Below are 17,835 nucleotides of genomic sequence, written 5' to 3' on the forward strand. Positions count from 1 at the left end.
GTGATCCTATAGGGTATCGACGAAAGTAATTATAATACGTGAAAGGTCAAAAATAAATTGAAGTGAAAACGTTAGGAGCGTCTGCTGTAACACTGGCCGGGGAGAGCCAAGTTCGCTGAAGCTGTTAAGAAGACCTGAAGAAAATTTAGTATTTCGGATACTTTTTACTTATTTTGCTAACATCAAATAACATACCACCTTGCGTCATTCCTAATGAATGCCACCGGATGTTAACGGTGGTCTGTTGGTTAAACCCTCCTACTTGAAGACATCTCGGGAATTTTGTATGACTATGAGGCTACTTTAAAATTTACATGCACTCTGCTCCCGTCTCTTTACTATTTTCATCTCAGAAGTCCGGGTTTAGCCATTGAGATTACGTTTCCTACAGTTTACCGTCATCGCTTAAGCGGAGGCCTTGCCAGTTCCCTGTTTCTGCATGCGAAGACTGTAAACTACCTCTAATTATTTCATTAAGAATTGGTAACCCTAATCTTTGTTCATAAATTACTGGCGGAATACTGAGTTTAATCTCACTGGTGACAGAATTCTGAAAACCAATGTACGGGTACCTGTTTGTAGACCTTTTATTAGGTCAGCACCTGACGATCTGACCAAATTCCATTCGTATGGCTAGTGAGCTCTCGATTAGGTATCTGAAAAAGAACTGACGAGTTGCCAAGGTACTTGAATACCGGAGGGCATTTATGTATAGAGCTTCACCGTTCCACCGTATGACATGCACCGTTTCATGGATTTACTGTGATTTCCTTAACCAGAGAAAAATAGCTATCGCGAGATCATATTCGTAGAGTCAGTACAGCTCGTCAACCATGGATCTGTTTCTGTTTCTTTGTTCTGTTAGAACGATGGCTGAGCTTTCTATACCACTTATGAGCTCACTTGATAACAGAATGGCTAATCATCGTCCAGGGAACACATAAATATGGTAAAATCTCTGACAGAATTGATGCACTTGTTGTTCAAATGGTTCAAATGGCTCTGAGCACTATGGGACTTAACTTCTGAGGTCATCAGTCCCCTAGAACGTAGAACGACTTAAACCTAATTAACCTGAGGACATCACACACCTCCATGTCCGAGGCAGGATTCGAACCTGCGACCGTAGCGGTCGCGCGGTTCCAGACTGTAGCGCCTAGAAACGCTCGTCCAATCCGGCCGGCAATGCACTCGTGGGTCCCTATATCGTGCACCACTGGAATAAACTCATTTCTTCTCATTGTGACTGTTTGCTGATGATACTGTGGTGGTATGGGATTATATTGTCGTTGAAAGAATGTAGGAAAATACAAGATGATGAAGACAAATTTTCTAGTTGGTGTGGAAGAGGAGGAGATTAGTGTTTAACGTCCCGTCGACAACGAGGTCATTAGAGACGGAGCGCAAGCTCGGGTGAGGGATGGGGACGGAAATCGGCCGTGCCCTTTCAAAGCAACCATCCCGGCATTTGCCTGAAACGATTTAGGGAAATAACGGAAAACCTAAATCAGGATGTCCGGAGACGGGATTGAACCGTCGTCCTCCCGAATGCGAGTCCAGTGTGCTAACCACTGTGCCACCTCGCTCGGTTCTAGTTGGTGTGATGATGGCAGCTTCACGAAATGAGAAAAGGAAGGTAATGCATAATAGTAGGATAAACATACCGTAAAATTCGAATATAGCATTGTTAGCATGCTGTTGAGACAATCGCATCGATTAAATATCAGGCGTAACGTTGCAGTGCGATAAGAAATGGAACGAGCAGACAAGAACGGAAGACATTTTGACAAAGTACTTAATCACGAAGATCAGGTATAACTGGGAAAAGACAATCGGATGTTCGATTTTTAAAGAAAGGTGCTGTCACAAAAGTGAGTAGTTATCGAGAGATTTCGCTGCTGGAGATAGGATATGAAGTGTGCACCACTCTAATACTAAGTCGACTAAAACCATTGCTCGAAAGGATTGTAGGCAGTGTATTAGTGCGGATTTACCCCTGGACTTTCAACCACCCAACCACATCTTCATACTGAGACAAATGGTGGAGAAGATTTATGAGTCTGCTAAAGGCCTTCACCATACGTTCATTGATTTCCTGCAGGCATATGACAGCATTGATCGCACCACGCTCTGGAATATAATGTAGATGTTCAGCATTCCAGAGAAGTGCATTAAGCTGATTGCAGCCCGTTAAAACTGATCAAGTTGCCAAGTACGCTTTCCAAATCAACTGTCGGCATCTTTCACAGTTAAGAATGGGTTGAGACAGGGCGATTCTCTCTTATCTGTTCAACATAGCGTTGGAAAAGGTGTGACGTGCGTTTGGCAGTAACAGGATGATGAAGATGGCTGGAAGTGATACGATCGTTGGGTCTGGAGATGATATGGTGATTGGCGGCGAATCTCTGAATTAGGTGACAAAAGATACTTCTTGATCTATGCTAGAAGCGAGCAACTGGTTAACGACGAGGGAAAGAAAAGAATATGGTAGTCTCACGTCGACAATGGGATATGGACGCCATCAGTATAGGCCGTCCAAGTTTTTAAAATTGAAAAATTCAAGCACCTGGGTTCCATACTGTCGAATAAAAGTGAGATATAGAAGGAAATTCGACAAAAAATAAGCGCGAATCGGGTTCGCATCCCACGAAAGCAAGATACAGCTATACATGTCCCTTCTCTGACAGGTTGTGCTGTATGGTTGTGAGACATTGACAAGTACATAGACAGTGGAAAAGCGCATTCGTACATCTGAGCTGAAGATTTTAAGGAAAATTTATGGCCTTGTACACAATGCAGAAACTGCAAGATGGGGAAGAAGGTACAATGAAGATCTGTATCGGTAGTTTAAGAAAGCTGATATTGGAAGAGTGATTGCAAGAAGAAGGGTACAGTGGGGAGGACACGTTGTACCAGCAGAGGGCACTCTCCCTAACAGAGTATTTCTATAACAGCCATCTGGCAGACGTTCAAGAGGTCTTCTGCTAACGAGATGGAGAGGCAGGGTCTTAGTGACCCTGGAAGAAGCGTATCCAGCAGCCAGCACTGGAGATGCCCGAGACAGAAGTAAATGGGCAAACATTTGTAATAAATTTCTGTGATGTTACAACTAATTTGTCATGACTTGTGGAATTGATGTGTTAGTCATTACATTATATTCTCTGTATGTATTGTATTTGTATGTTTTTGTCTTCTGCCACGGCCCTAAATGGCCTCTGTATCTGCAATGAATTACGATGGTGAACATTCTGACAATTCTCTGCTTATTTTTCTGTTTAATGCCTATAGACAGTAAGTTGGTAGCATTTCGTCTCTGTGCATGCTACGTCGTGTTAACAGACAGTAAAATTGTGCAGTTCGGCTTAACGGTGGGGCGAGGTGTATCTCGAATCCTGTCACCGAATTTCACCTAGTCAGATGTGGGACACTGACTAAAATTCATATGCAGGCTGACTGTCACACCGATTCTCATCGTTAATCAAATGGGTAATTTCGATCTGGGGGGCAGTGCATTCTTCTGAATCCCGAAAGCAGTGTGCTATCGAATGTGAATATCTGGATGGGTCGTTACTTTCGTTTTCCTAAAAATAAGTAAACTGAGATATTAGGCAGCATGCACTTCTGACAAGATTTCACCTGTAAGTTTTCTGTGATATTGTCTGTTAAGAAACTCTGTATCACAGGATTTGTTATACAGCCGAATATGTATACAGAACAACATACCTGATAAGATTGTTAATATTCTAACACAATAAATGATCTTACGTATGTTGCCTGAAATAGCGCCACACACCCAACGAGGACACTGAAGATGAACTGGGTCATTGCAATGGGATTCATTACACGTTGCAGGTCTTTGACGAATCTGTAATAGAAAAAAGTATTGTTTGGTAAAAACACACTTGTTTCAATGTATAAATTGCTCTAAGGAAACCGTTCCTTGCGCAAGAAATATGTTCTAGGGGAAGAGACCTTCTGAGATTTCAACTGATTCTTCCAATGATGAAGTTTATGATTTTAAATTTCACAATGTGAAGAAGCGTAGTGATATCACAGTAGACAGCGAGCTAAGGAATTCGTGTGAAACCTTGTCATCCTGATTTAAGGTGCACATTATTTTGCCTAAATAGTTCAAGGTTAGTTTCAGGACTGTTCATCGGAAAGTATGCTGCTTCCTTTGCTCTCATTTAGATGTCTTTCGCTTCTCACATGGGGGAGAGTAAAGTGACTGTATGTCTCTGGAGGTAGAATTCTAATCTGCCTTACTGCTACTGCAGGATCATCCCCTTTGAAAGGTGTTTCTCAGTGAGTTTGTTCAGGATATCAGGTGAACTTGGTGATCACATTGCCTGCAGATTGTATCACATCAACGGTACTAATGCTAGCGAATTGAGTTCCATTGTTAGTTGGCATGATTAAAATTGTGTTGACTGTGTCTGTTTACATGCTATGTAGGTAATATAAGTACCAACTATCCAACGTATTTTGTTTCTATTTGTGACATCACGTGAGCAGACCATTGCGCTACCCTTGATATCACATGGCATGCCTCCTTTAACTGTGACTTTATTCACAAAACAATACACCATACGTTGTTTCTTGAAAATGAAACACTTAGTAATATCCTAGTACTTTACCAGCCATTAATACGAAACAGCTAGTCACCAAGTGGCCCCAAAGATGTCTGCATGGCCATGTTGAAAAGTATTTGGAAGATCAGATTTTTGTGCTCTATGTTCTAAGGTGTTGATCAAAAATGTAACATCGATTCTTTCCCCATCTAAAATAAATAAGCTTTGTAGCTTTGTCGGCAGCGCTCTCTCTCTCTCACACACACACACACACACTCACTCACACACTCAGTCTCTCTCTCTCTCTCCCTCTCTCTCTCTCTCACACACACACACACACACACACACACACACAAGCGCTAAACCACAATGATTATGTTATGAACTTAAAGGTTAAGCAGCACCTGGGTATGTCCATAGCTTCATTTCTGTACCACACTTGGTGTAAGACGCAGCTGAAAAATGAAATATTTCCGTGTCCAAACTTTTCTGTGAAACACATGATTCTTGTGAGCTGCCACAATGTTATTTTCGTCAAAACTGGCACCTCTAACATAGATGTGAACTCTCTAAGCACATACCTTCCTGCTATTTTTATGTCCATTGCACCAGTCATGGAAACGAAACACCCAATAATAGTGCAGTATATTAGCAACCATTTAAGTGAATGCCAGTGTGATGTCATAGTACTCGTCATCTTGGATTGTGACAGCATGTGGTCTTGGTCAATGACATGTCTGAGATGTCATGATGATGTCACAGTAATGGTGGTCATTGCTTTAACATCATGGGTAGGGTACTGACTGTGCGTGTGACATCAGGACTCTAAGAATTTTGTCTCGTGGAAGAAGTCGCATCTTGCCAAACGAAGTATAAACTTCCTTAGTCTGACATATATATCTTAGTGTAACCATGGCGATGTGTGGGAGCAATTTTCCCATCACATAGCTAAATATGTGGTAATTTATTACAATTTTTGCTGTAACAGGAAACATTTGTTACAGTTTTGTGTGACACTGCTGTTATGGAGAGTAATCTATTACAAATTTTCTGTAACATTTCGAAGTATGTGATAATTTTTTACAATTTTTGCTATAACATACCGACAAATGGAGTAAGATGTTTCTAGTTTTGCTTTAACATAGTGATGTATGTCTAGCATATATAATTCTGTTGTAGATGAGATGGGAAGAGAGAGTGAAAAGAATTTCCTGAAGTATGGGGAACATCAACTGCATCAAGTTTTGAATTTTGTAAAACTGTAATGGCCATAGCATGCTCAAAGTTACCCAAATAACTCTGATGTATAAAACTTCTGGAAAATGTCCAGATCAAAGAGAGATTGTCACATTCTTTATGCTGAGTGAAGAATGTGCAAGTGAAATATTTAAATTGAGGATCCACTGTGTGTCACATCAATTGTGGTACAGAGGTCGGCCATTCACAAGTGCTGTTTTACCTATAAATTCATGTAATAAGCATTTCCAGTGTATGGCGCTGCACGGGGGGCACCTTTTCGTTTTAATGGCCACAAGCAACGCTAAAATGAAGTGTAGCTTCTTGGAATGTGAATGGCATATTCTGCCTAGAGTACAGTTTAATTCATATGTTTAAGGTTCACGTTTGGGCAAGTGTGAGTTTCTCAAGCAATAGCTACGTTTGTGGTATGGCAATGCATATGCATTTAATGTTAGGTCACACTTTCCTTCTGTCAACCGTATTTACATACACTAATGTGCCAAAATGTACAATTATTTCTTAACAGCGTCTTGGTTCACCTCTTGAAATCATTACAGCAGCGGTTCTGGGTGTCATTGGTTTAGAAAGCTCTAGGTAGCTTTCTTGAGGTGTGTGGCACCAGTTTTCAACTCATAGGTGAAGAAATTCCGTTAAATTGTGGGTCGGTGGTTGATCGGTCTGCAGGTGGTACCTGATAGCATCCCAGATGTATTTCATCAGGTTCGCATGAGGTGAATTGTGTTGTCAAGTCATCAACATGTGTTCCGCACTATACACATTAAATTAGTGTAGCACGATTGTGACTCTGAGACACGGAGAGTTATTCTCGAGGAAGATGGCATCAATGTCGAGGAAGATATCGACCGTGGAGTCGGTGGGCAGACAGTATTGTTTATGTAGTCCAAAGCTGTCATGGTCTCTGCTATTGCTGCCACAGTTCCGATGAAGGCTTAGGGAAATGCACTCTGTCCCCAACTGCCTGTGTATGTGGCGAGGCTTACATTGTTAACAGTTGTTCGGTTGGATGAGGGCGTCCCCGGACACAGCAATCAACTTGGTGTAAGAAGAAACGCCATGCATCTGACTAGGTGACACGTTTTTACGTGCCAGGTCACAAACATATTCCTTTTGTCAAGTCGCTTACATCAGTGGATATCCTCTTTTATGGCCCGTGTCATTCCTGAAATGATTCCTCATCGTTTGTGCTCCACCTACAGGGTGTTTCAAAAATGACCGGTATATTTGAAACGGCAATAAAAACTAAACGAGCAGCGATAGAAATACACCGTTTGTTGCAATATGCTTGGGACAACAGTACATTTTCAGGCGGACAAACTTTCGAAATTACAGTAGTTACAATTTTCAACAACAGATGGCGCTGCAAGTGATTTGAAAGATATAGAAGACAACGCAGTCTGTGGGTGCGCCATTCTGTACGTCGTCTCTCTGCTGTAAGCGTGTGCTGTTCACAATGTGCAAGTGTGCTGTGGACAACATGGTTTATTCCTTAGAACAGAAGATTTTTCTGGTGTTGGAATTCCACCGCCTAGAACACAGTGTTGTTGCAACAAGACGAAGTTTTCGACGGAGGTTTAATGTAACCAAAGGACCGAAAAGCGATACAATAAAGGATCTGTTTGAAAAATTTCAACGGACTGGGAACGTGACGGATGAACGTGCTGGAAAGGTAGGGCGACCGCGTACGGCAACCACAGAGGGCAACGCGCAGCTAGTGCAGCAGGTGATCCAACAGAGGCCTCGGGTTTCCGTTCGCCGTGTTGCAGCTGCGGTCCAAATGAATCCAACGTCCACGTATCGTCTCACGCGCCAGAGTTTACACCTCTATCCATACAAAATTCAAACGCGGCAACCCCTGAGCGCCGCTACCATTGCTGCACGAGACACATTCGCTAACGATATAGTGCACAGGATTGATGACGGCGATATGCATGTGGGCAGCATTTGGTTTACTGACGAAGCTTATTTTTACCTGGACGGCTTCGTCAATAAACAGAACTGGCGCATATGGGGAACCGAAAAGCCCCATGTTGCAGTCCCATCGTCCCTGCATCCTCAAAAAGTACTGGTCTGGGCCGCCATTTCTTCCAAAGGGATCATTGGGCCATTTTTCAGATCCGAAACGATTACTGCATCACGCTATCTGGACATTCTTCGTGAATTTGTGGCGGTACAAACTGCCTTAGACGACACTGCGAACACCTCGTGGTTTATGCAAGATGGTGCCCGGCCACATCGCACGGCCGACATCTTTAATTTCCTGAATGAATATTTCGATGATCGTGTGATTGCTTTGGGCTATCCGAAACATACAGGAGGCGGCGTGGATTGGCCTCCCTATTCGCCAGACATGAACCCCTGTGACTTCTTTCTGTGGGGACACTTGAAAGACCAGGTGTACCGCCAGAATCCAGAAACAATTGAACAGCTGAAGCAGTACATCTCATCTGCATGTGAAGCCATTCCGCCAGACACGTTGTCAAAGGTTTTGGGTAATTTCAGAGACTACGCCATATTATTGCTACGCATGGTGGATATGTGGAAAATATCGTACTGTAGAGGTTCCCAGACCGCACCGCCATCTGTTGTTGACAATTGTAACTACTGTAATTTCGAAAGTTTGTCTGCCTGAAAATGTACTGTTGTCCCAAGTATATTGCAACAAACGGTGTATTTCTATCGCTGCTCGTTTAGTTTTTATTACCGTTTCAAATATACCGGTCATTTTTGAAACACCCTGTATATACTTCCCTTACTGTGGAATGGGAGACTGGAATGGGCTTGTACGGGTAGGAGGAGAAGAAATGTTTACGGGAAAATATGGAGTTGGTAGTAGAAATGAGAGAGGAGAAAGCGTAATTGCGTTCTGTAATAAACATCAGCTACTAATAGCGAATAATTTGTTCAAGAATCACAAGAGGAGGAACTATACTTGAAAGGTCAGGGAGGTGCGGAAATATTCCAGTCAGCTAAAACATGGTCAGGCAGGGATTTCGAAATCATGTATTGGACTGATAGATGAAGGAACAGGATTAGATACAGACCCAGATCACAATTAGGTAATGATGAAGAGAAAGCTGAGTTTAAGAGACTACTCAGGAATAATCAGTGCCCAAAGAAGTGGTATACGGAAATACAAAGGAACAAGGGGATGCACTTGAAGCAATAGTCACTGTGACAACGAATATCGCAGTACGCAGTTCAGTTGAAGAGGAATGGGTAACTCTAAAAACGGCAATGATAGATTATGGACGGTCAAATGTACGTGCAAGAAAAGTAATTTGTGAAGAAACAATGGGTAACAGAATAAACACTCCAGTTAATGGAACGAAAGAAGGAAGTACAAAAATTACCAAGGTAATACTGCAATACGTTATACAGGTCACTTAGGAATGAAATAAATAGTGCAGATCTCTATTTAGTAGGGATGAAGTGTCGCCTGAAGTATAGATACAGAAGTACCAAGGAACAACGAGATACACATGAAATTCTCTAAGAATATAGATACAGAAATAAGGATTAGCTCAGGAGGCATTACAGTTGAAGAGGAATGGTGATCTCTAAGAAAGACTGTCACTGAATTTGGAAGAAAAACATAGGTACAAAGAAGCTAACTTCAAAGAAACCTTGGGTAACAGAAGAACTACTTCAGTTGATCGATGAAAGAAGGAAGCACAAGAGTGTTCAGATAAATTAAGGAATACAGAAATACAATGCGCTGACGAATGAAATAATTAGTCAGTGCAGGGAAGCTAAGGCGAAATTGCTGCATAAAGAAAATCAATAAATCGAAAAATACATGATTCAGCATATTGAAGATTCAAAAAAATCTTCTGTTAAATTAAAATCGTGGCTGATAATATTAAGAGTGCAACGTGAATTCCAGTGTTAAGTGCAGAGGAGAGATCAGATAGGTGGAAAGAATACATTGATGGCCTCTATTTGGGTGGGGAGGAGGGGTAGAGAGGGGGCTTGTCTAGCGGTAGAAGAATAAACAGGAGTCGATACGGAAGAGATAGGGGATGCAGGACTATAGCCTGAATTGAAAAGCACTTTAAGCCAGTCAAGATCAAATAGGTCACAAGGGATGGATAACACAATATAGGTATTTCTAAAATCATCGGAGAAAGTGGCAACAAAACGACTATTCACGTTGGTGTGTAAAATGTATGGACTGGCGGTATACAATCAGACATTCGGCAAAACATTCCGGAAAACAATGCCGACGATTATAAGAGCCGACAAGTTCGACAAATTCCACACAATCAGCTATACTGCTCATGCATCCAACTTATTGACGAGAATAATATGCACAAGAATGGAAAAGAAAGATGAGGATATGTTACATGATCAGTTTGGCTTCAGGAAAGATAAAGACACCAGAGAAGAGGAATCCATGGCTACCCGCATCAAAGCTGTCAGAAGACTGACAGTAAATCGAAGGAAACCGGAAGTAATGAGAAGTAGCAGGAATGAGAGGAGCGAGAAACTTAATATCAAGATTGGTAATCACGAAGTGGATGAATGTAATGAATTCTGGTACCTAGGCAGAAAAATAACCTCTGACGGACGAATCAAGTGACATAGAAAACATTCTAGCGCTGAAAAAAAAGTATTCGTGGAGAAGAGAAGTCCAACAAACATAGGTCTTAATTCGAGAAAGAAATTTCTGAGAATGTACGTTTGGAGCACAGCGATGTATGGTAGTGAAACGTGGGCTGTGGGAAAACCGGAACTGGAGAGATTCGAAGCAAGTGAAATGCAAGGCTACAGAAGAATGTTGACAATTGGTTGGTTTTGTAAGTTAAGAAATGAGTAGGTTCTCCACAGAATAATCGAGGAAAACGAATACATGGAAAACACTGGCTGGAAGAGCAAAAATACGTTAACAAGCCAGGTAATGATTTTCATTGTATTAGAGGGTGCTGTAGAGGTTACACACTGTAGAGGAAGAGTGAGAGTTGGATTTCAAGCAGGAAATAATTGAGCGCCAAACTTGCAAATTGTTACTCTGAGATGAAAATTTTAAGAGAGGAGATGAATCCTTGCCTAGCTGCATCAAAGGTGTCAGACGACTACAAAAGAAAGAAAGGTACTCTGTGTCAGTTAGTACTACAGTAAATACGGTTAAGAGTCTATAGTTTGTAATCTTCTCATTTCCATCGTGAAAACTATCTTTAGTATTTTAAAGAGTTTTAGGCACTTTTATGGCAAAACTAAATAGTGTTGCAACGGCTGTTAGTTGCTGTTCCTGTGTTGCTATGGTATATCGCGGAAGAAAATCACTGTATCGACACCATATAGCGCAGAGGTAATATGTTGGCGTGTAATTAGATGCACACAGTTTTGAGGTATATGTTGACTAAACTTCCTTCCTTTTCACATTTAAATTTAGAAATTAACTCAATACAATTTATGGACAAATAACATAGTCTTTAATAAATGCGTCGATACTATCTTCTCTATGTTACTGAAATGAGGGCCATTAGCATTTAACTTATCATTACCGACGAGGTCTGACCTAATTATTTTAAAGTAGGTTTTCTGCCGTTCAGCTCTAGTACTTTAGATAAAACACGGAAAACCTATGACTTTAAGCCACGGGCTTGATTTGAATTTTTTCTGAATACTATTTTGTGATATTAGCTTTATCCCTAGTGGCCTAGATGCTTTCAGTACCAGTATTTATTACGCTGTATTGCACCAGCTTTCTCGTAAGCATGTATTAGAAACACAGGTGTTATGGCTACCTTAAGTTACGAGAACTAAGGCCTGCAAAGTGTAACGAACTGAGGTCTCCCCCAGCAAAGCGTTTTCACACAAGGGTATCGGGATGGAGGCACACCGACCGTGGAATGCGCGATAGATAATGACTCTCCGGTAAAGCCTCAAAACCTGCGGTACCTGTGTTCCCAAAACAAAGCAGCAATTTGGATGATCAGACACACTGTTACGTACATAAATAATAATCGACCACCCGTTTTCAAAGATTATTAATTATGCAAATGACATGAACAACAATGAAAAGGATTTTGTAGGAACTACGCATTTGGCTGAACACAATGATCACACTAACATACCTAAGAAGAAGAAGAGGGGAAAAAAGGAAGCTGCAGCTATTTTCGATTAGGACTGAAGTGACGAAGTATCGAGCTTTCATTCAGGTTATGGAAGAAATCCCAGATACATTGCGTCCTACTGCTGAACACAGGCACTGCAGTGTCGTATTTACCCACCGACCCCGGCATGCGACATTCAATTAACATGTCTCCCCTATACAGCAATATACATATTGGATGTACGAGTGCAGGTTGTAGACACATGATTGAAGACGTATGGAAATTCGAGTTGGCCGTGAAGCGTTCATGGATTGTCTAATGGTAACGCGACCGCTCGCGATAAGCGGCAAATCCGCGATCGAGTCTCGGTCCGGCTCAATCTCTCATTCGTCATTCTACTACACAGCCGACTGTTGTCCATTTTCCCAACTTCCACAAATCAAAGTCGCCAAAGCTTTCGGGTGAAGTACTTGAGTATCGTAGCACTTGTCATAACCATTACTAGCTGCCCTTTAAGGAAGAATTACCAGCAGCAGTTATGTAAATCCTTTCGAAGACTACAACGTGTAGTAAACTTAGTAGCAATAGCGTAAGTAAAGCTGAAAAATATTTGAATTTCTCTGTTCAAGTCCCACATGCCGTAAAGTTTGTCTACATTCTGGAGTACAGTAAAGAACACAAGGAACACAATTCTTTGGTAACCATTATCATCAGAATACAGATCACCACCTTCAGAATGACGTCTTCTAGAACGCACTGAAGTTTTGTGCTCGCCACTGGAAGAACCACAATGCGGGGTCGGGGAAAGGGGCGGCGAAGGACAATTATGGAGGATGATTGGGAAAAATGGATACGAAGAGAATTAGGACAATATGTGAGAAGATGAAGGAGAACGTTTTAACAATAGAATGAATGACAGATTTAGAAAACAAATAATCCAGTCGGACGTTGTGGAGACTTAAAAAAAGTTATTCATCTTCTCGTGCTTCTCAGTGTAAGTTGCCCTCATTTCGTCTATTAAATTCCCATACAATAATATATTACGTACCGAAGAATTTGCTGATGGTTTTCAATACAGAGACACAAATCTTTGTACAGCCTGTCCTGATACACAGCAGGTGGACCCTCCAAACGCTGTTTGACTCCTAGTTCCGTGTCGGCATGTTCCATTCTCAGGGCTGCTACGCGGATAGTGAGGACCTTCAGCTGCGCGGCCACCAAAATCATTATAGTTACTAGAAGACAGTCCATGCCGAAGCTCACATTGGCCAGGTAGTTTGCTGAGCAACACTGCACGATGTACGACAGCGCGTAGTAGCTATTGTTGCCGGCCCAGTAGTGCTGGACGAGCGGAAGGCGACGTTCGCCTGGGTGCGCGATCAGCGGCATTGGGAACCACACGACTGCCTGCAGAAAGAGGAACAGGAACATGGCCAGCGAAATGCGGGCAGCACGTCTGCGCGAATTCTGGAGGATGTTTGCCAGGGTGGTGTCCGTGGTGCAGGCCTCACTCTGTGCCCACACCAGCGCATTCAGACGCTGCGCCATGGCGTAATACTGTGGCCTGTCCCACACAAACAATATGCCCTTGACGAGTCCGCTGCAGGTCGTGAACGAGTTGGCCAAGACCAACGTCGTTTCTTCAAGATCAGCTCCGCTGTAGCCGATGGTCAGAGCGCCTTCCATGCAGTTCCAAACGCCCAGCGTCAATACGAGGGCGCTGTAGAAGTTATACAGCGGTGAATCACACAGTGGCCACATCCCGATCAGACACAGTTGACGGATGTTCAGCTTGAGGACGGAATGGCCACTAGTTGACCAGGAGAAGGCCATCTCCAGGTACCTACAACCTTTACCGCTGATTTGACCACTGGCGTTGTCGGATGTCAGGGAGACACTATACCAGTATTCTCTCTGCAATCTGGCAGATTCCCTCCGATCTGGCCGACAAAGAATGTTGCACAAGCGATAATTCCTGCTACTATCATGAGCCAATCGGTTACTGCGTAATCTATATATAAAAAACGGCGAAATTTGAGGGGTCGAGATACATACTCAATTAACAATGAAGTGCTATTGCATTTTGCAGTCGCCTTTCTTAGTAGATTCTCATATATTCATTCACTCGCAAGTCAGCAATACAAGATAGATTAGAGTAACTTGTCAATCGCAATTAATAATCGAATGCCCTTACTACCAAATTACTGCGCTGAACACGCTAATCGAAGCCGGAGTTAAATAATATAATATTTTAAAACATGCTCTTCTGCATAATGCATATTCCTGTGCATTTTGCAAAAGATATCTGTAAGTAAGCTGTAAGTCGTCTTTCTTGATTCGTGTGTTTATTTTGAAGTAAAAAGTATTTCAGCAGTGCGTGTGATACATAATAGTTTCTCGTATGCATGTTGTCTCGAAATTTCTAATTCGTTTCATCAAAAAAATTAGCTAACTACTTCAAAATGATCGTCTGTCACACTAAAATTCTCGGAAATATTGTAGAAACTATACGTATAGTTTGTAATTTAGCTTTCTATTTAGGAAGTTTTGTTATTATTCCTGAATTTCTTCTTCTGTAGCATTCGAAACAGCGCAGGGGCGAATTTTGTGTGCGTTCCTACATGTGGAATCAGCATCATGAACAGCTGAAGTCGAAATACTCTGGAACCATTCAGATAAATTTCCCAACATTATCCAAGAAAGGGGTGTAACCGACGATACTTAACATTCGATTAAGTAGCCAAAAAATCTTCAGCTAATTGGAAAGTTGATTTAACACTGTGTTGCGGTTGTGAAACCGAGAGCGCTACAACATGCTGTTCGCATTCGTGAGGGGATTGAAAGTTTCAAATGGTTCAAATGGCTCTGAGCACTATGCGACTTAACTACTGAGGTCATCAGTCGCCTAGAACTTAGAACTAATTAAACCTAACTAACCTAAGGACATCACGCACATCCATGCCCGAGGCAGGATTCGAACCTGCGACCGTAGCGGTCGCCCGGCTCCAGACTGTAGCGCCTAGAACCGCACGGCCACTCCGGCCGACGATTGAAAGTTTCATCGAGAGAATATGGAAAAGGAATACAGACGATACTGAGGAATTAAAGATCACCAGATTAATCGGCAGTGTCCTGGGTTAAATCGTATATCTCATGTGTCTCATCATACGAAACACATTACAACTTTCTTGCCGATCGGTTCGTTGGAAGAGGACCATTAATTTGAGCGACATCACTTTTCTATTGAAAAATAGTAGTCTGTGCTTTAACATCATATATCACTCTCTACAATAAATTTATTTCGTTTATGACCCATAAAAATCTCAACACTACTCGTGTTCTCGTGACAGCTCACCACGCAACACCTGGGACACATTTGATATACTATGTCTTGCTAAGATACGGGATCCTATCAGAAATTTTAGCATTTCGTATGATATCCATGAAAATTAGTCATAATGGTGGAGATGCAAATAAGAATCGAGCACAGGAATAAGATTAGTAATGATGTAGGAGTACGTTTATCTCGCTTCACGGCATTCGTTTCTTGATATACCACTTTAATTCTCTTCCCTGACCTCCTGAGATTCAGCTGGATATATTTCTCCATTCTGAAATTTCATATTACGAGCAATTTACTCAGTTTTTATGGGCATGTAATCTGAAACTTCCACACAGCTTTACTTCCGCCAGTACCTCATCTCCTGGCTTCCAGACTTCACACAAGCTCTCATGCGAAACTTGCAGAACTAGCAATTCTGGAAGAAAGGATATTGCGGATATATGGCTTTTCCCAAGCCTGGGGGATGTTTCCAGCATGAAACTTTCACTCTGCAGTGGAGTTTGCACTGATATCAAACTTCCTGGCAGATTAATCTGAGGGCATATTACACTGTTAATAGAGATCTGTCCGTGAGAAGGGGGCGTTGAGCTTGACTGCCCCCTTGGTGCTGTTCGCGAGGAGTAAGCTATGAGTCGGCGCCAGGTTTCACCCTCTTCCTTCTCTCAAGATCATAAAACCCAAATATTACACTACACACCACACACACACACATACAATACATACATTTAGTATTACAGATACTGTAATGTACGATGTTGAAAATAAATAAAGAAAAAAAAAAACAAATATTTGCAGGTTTTTTTTCTGTTTGATTTTCTCCTATGTTGGATGAGTATTACTTACACTACAACTCAAATCTGGAAATAGAACTGTAGTTTTGTGTGTTCTCACTCAGCACAGTATTACATTCTTTATGTTTGTTTATTTTTCATGTAGATTGTGAGCGCTGCATACGGGTGAAATAATTCTTTTACTTATCTCTTAAATCATATATAGTTCATGTGTGAGCGCATGGGCTCTTGTGTGTGTGTGTGTATGTGTGTGTGTGTGTGTGTGTGTGTGTTAAGACCACAACGCGCAAGTCCCTTCTCCTCTGTAACGTATACGACATTTTCCCTCACACTCTCTCTCTCTCTCTCTCACACACACACACACACACACACACACACACACACACACACACGTATTATTTATAACTAAAAAGTATATATAAATAAAATCGTTTCACAGATTGACAACGCACACAATCTATACGATAAAGGTAATAATGTGGCCGATGTAAGGAAAAACGCCAACGAATTAAGAAACAGTATGTTGCAGAATACGGAATGGCAGTTTTTTCTACGAGTGAGCCGCGCAGGATTAGCCGAGCGGTCTGAGACGCTGAAGTCATAGATTGTGTGGCTGGTCCCGGCGGAGGTTCGAGTCTTCCCTCGGGCATGGATGTGTGTGTTTGTCCTTAGGATAAATTAGGTTAGGGACTGATGACCTTCGCAGTTAAGTCCCCTAAGATTTCACACACATTTGTGCATTTGTACACTTTTGTACGAGTGCTTCTACAAACGCCAATAAACAAAGCTGTATAATCGATTGAATAAATTTTTAAGTGAGACTCGAAGATTACGTATGTTTGTCAATGAAGACAGTCCCCCAAATGTGGTGAGAAAGAGAGAAAGTCTCTGTCTGATACCGACCTGTGAGACTGCGTATTTAACAATAGTAATGCCACGCAGAAAGTCTCAGAGAAATGTAACAAAAATCGAGAAAAGAGAGAGGCCGTATTATTGTATGACTGGGGACATGGAATCAGTGAAGGCCGTTTATTTATAATCTCATGGCGTCTGCAGGTGCATCGAATGAGGTTAATAACAATTCTACGTGTAGCAGAGAGGTAAATGAAAAACACCCGCATGTTTGTCGATGTTTTGATTCTAAGTCGTTAGTAAAATATCTTTTTCATATCTCTTAGTGTCCGGAACTTTTCCAGGGGTACGTGAGCACAGTCACCTTTCTCGTAACCATCAGGGCACGATGCTGCGTCTCTAGGGTGAATTCTTGAACAGCTGTGTGCCGCACGTCTGTTTGTGTGCATACGCTGACTGTTCCAGCGCCACCCATTGATCAAATGTTCGTTAATTTTTTTTTATTATTATCTGACATACCCCCCTGTGTGAATAATACGCTGTTCAGATTTAAGCGTGTGTATATGGTCCACATCTCCACCTCAACTACAGGATAGATTTCAGCCAAACTTGGTACACTTATCACTTACCGTCTGGAAAGAAGGGGGAATGGAGGGTGGGCGTTTGGGGGGGGGGGTTAATAAGACGCACCTACCTGTCAGATGAGTGAGGTGAGAAGAGAAGCGTTTGGCACGAGGAGCAAATAGCCAGACTATATTAATCCAGTATTTTAGAATAAATGTAAATGTCGTGTGACTAGGGCCTCTCGTCGGGTAGACCGTTCGCCGAGTGCAAGTCTTTCGATTTGACGCTACTTCGGCGACTTGCTCGTCGATGGGGATGAAATGATGATGATGACGACACCACAACAACCAGTCCTTGATCGGAGAAAATCTCCTACCCAGCCGGGAATCGAACCCGGG

General features: G+C 42.0%; 1 protein-coding gene across 1 annotated transcript in view; it reads right to left on the reverse strand.

Moving 5' to 3' along the window:
- LOC126419478 (uncharacterized) overlaps nucleotides 1-13,720 on the reverse strand; it is a 35,503-nt gene extending 21,783 nt beyond the window's left edge. The window contains exon 1 of the mRNA XM_050086667.1: nucleotides 12,964-13,720. Coding sequence (XP_049942624.1) covers nucleotides 12,964-13,720 — 757 coding nt within the window. The remainder of the gene's footprint in view (nucleotides 1-12,963) is intronic.
- Between the last annotated feature and the right edge of the window lie 4,115 nt (nucleotides 13,721-17,835).

Source organism: Schistocerca serialis, chromosome 9 (assembly GCF_023864345.2).
Source record: "Schistocerca serialis cubense isolate TAMUIC-IGC-003099 chromosome 9, iqSchSeri2.2, whole genome shotgun sequence".
NCBI classification, from domain to species: Eukaryota; Metazoa; Arthropoda; class Insecta; order Orthoptera; family Acrididae; genus Schistocerca; species Schistocerca serialis.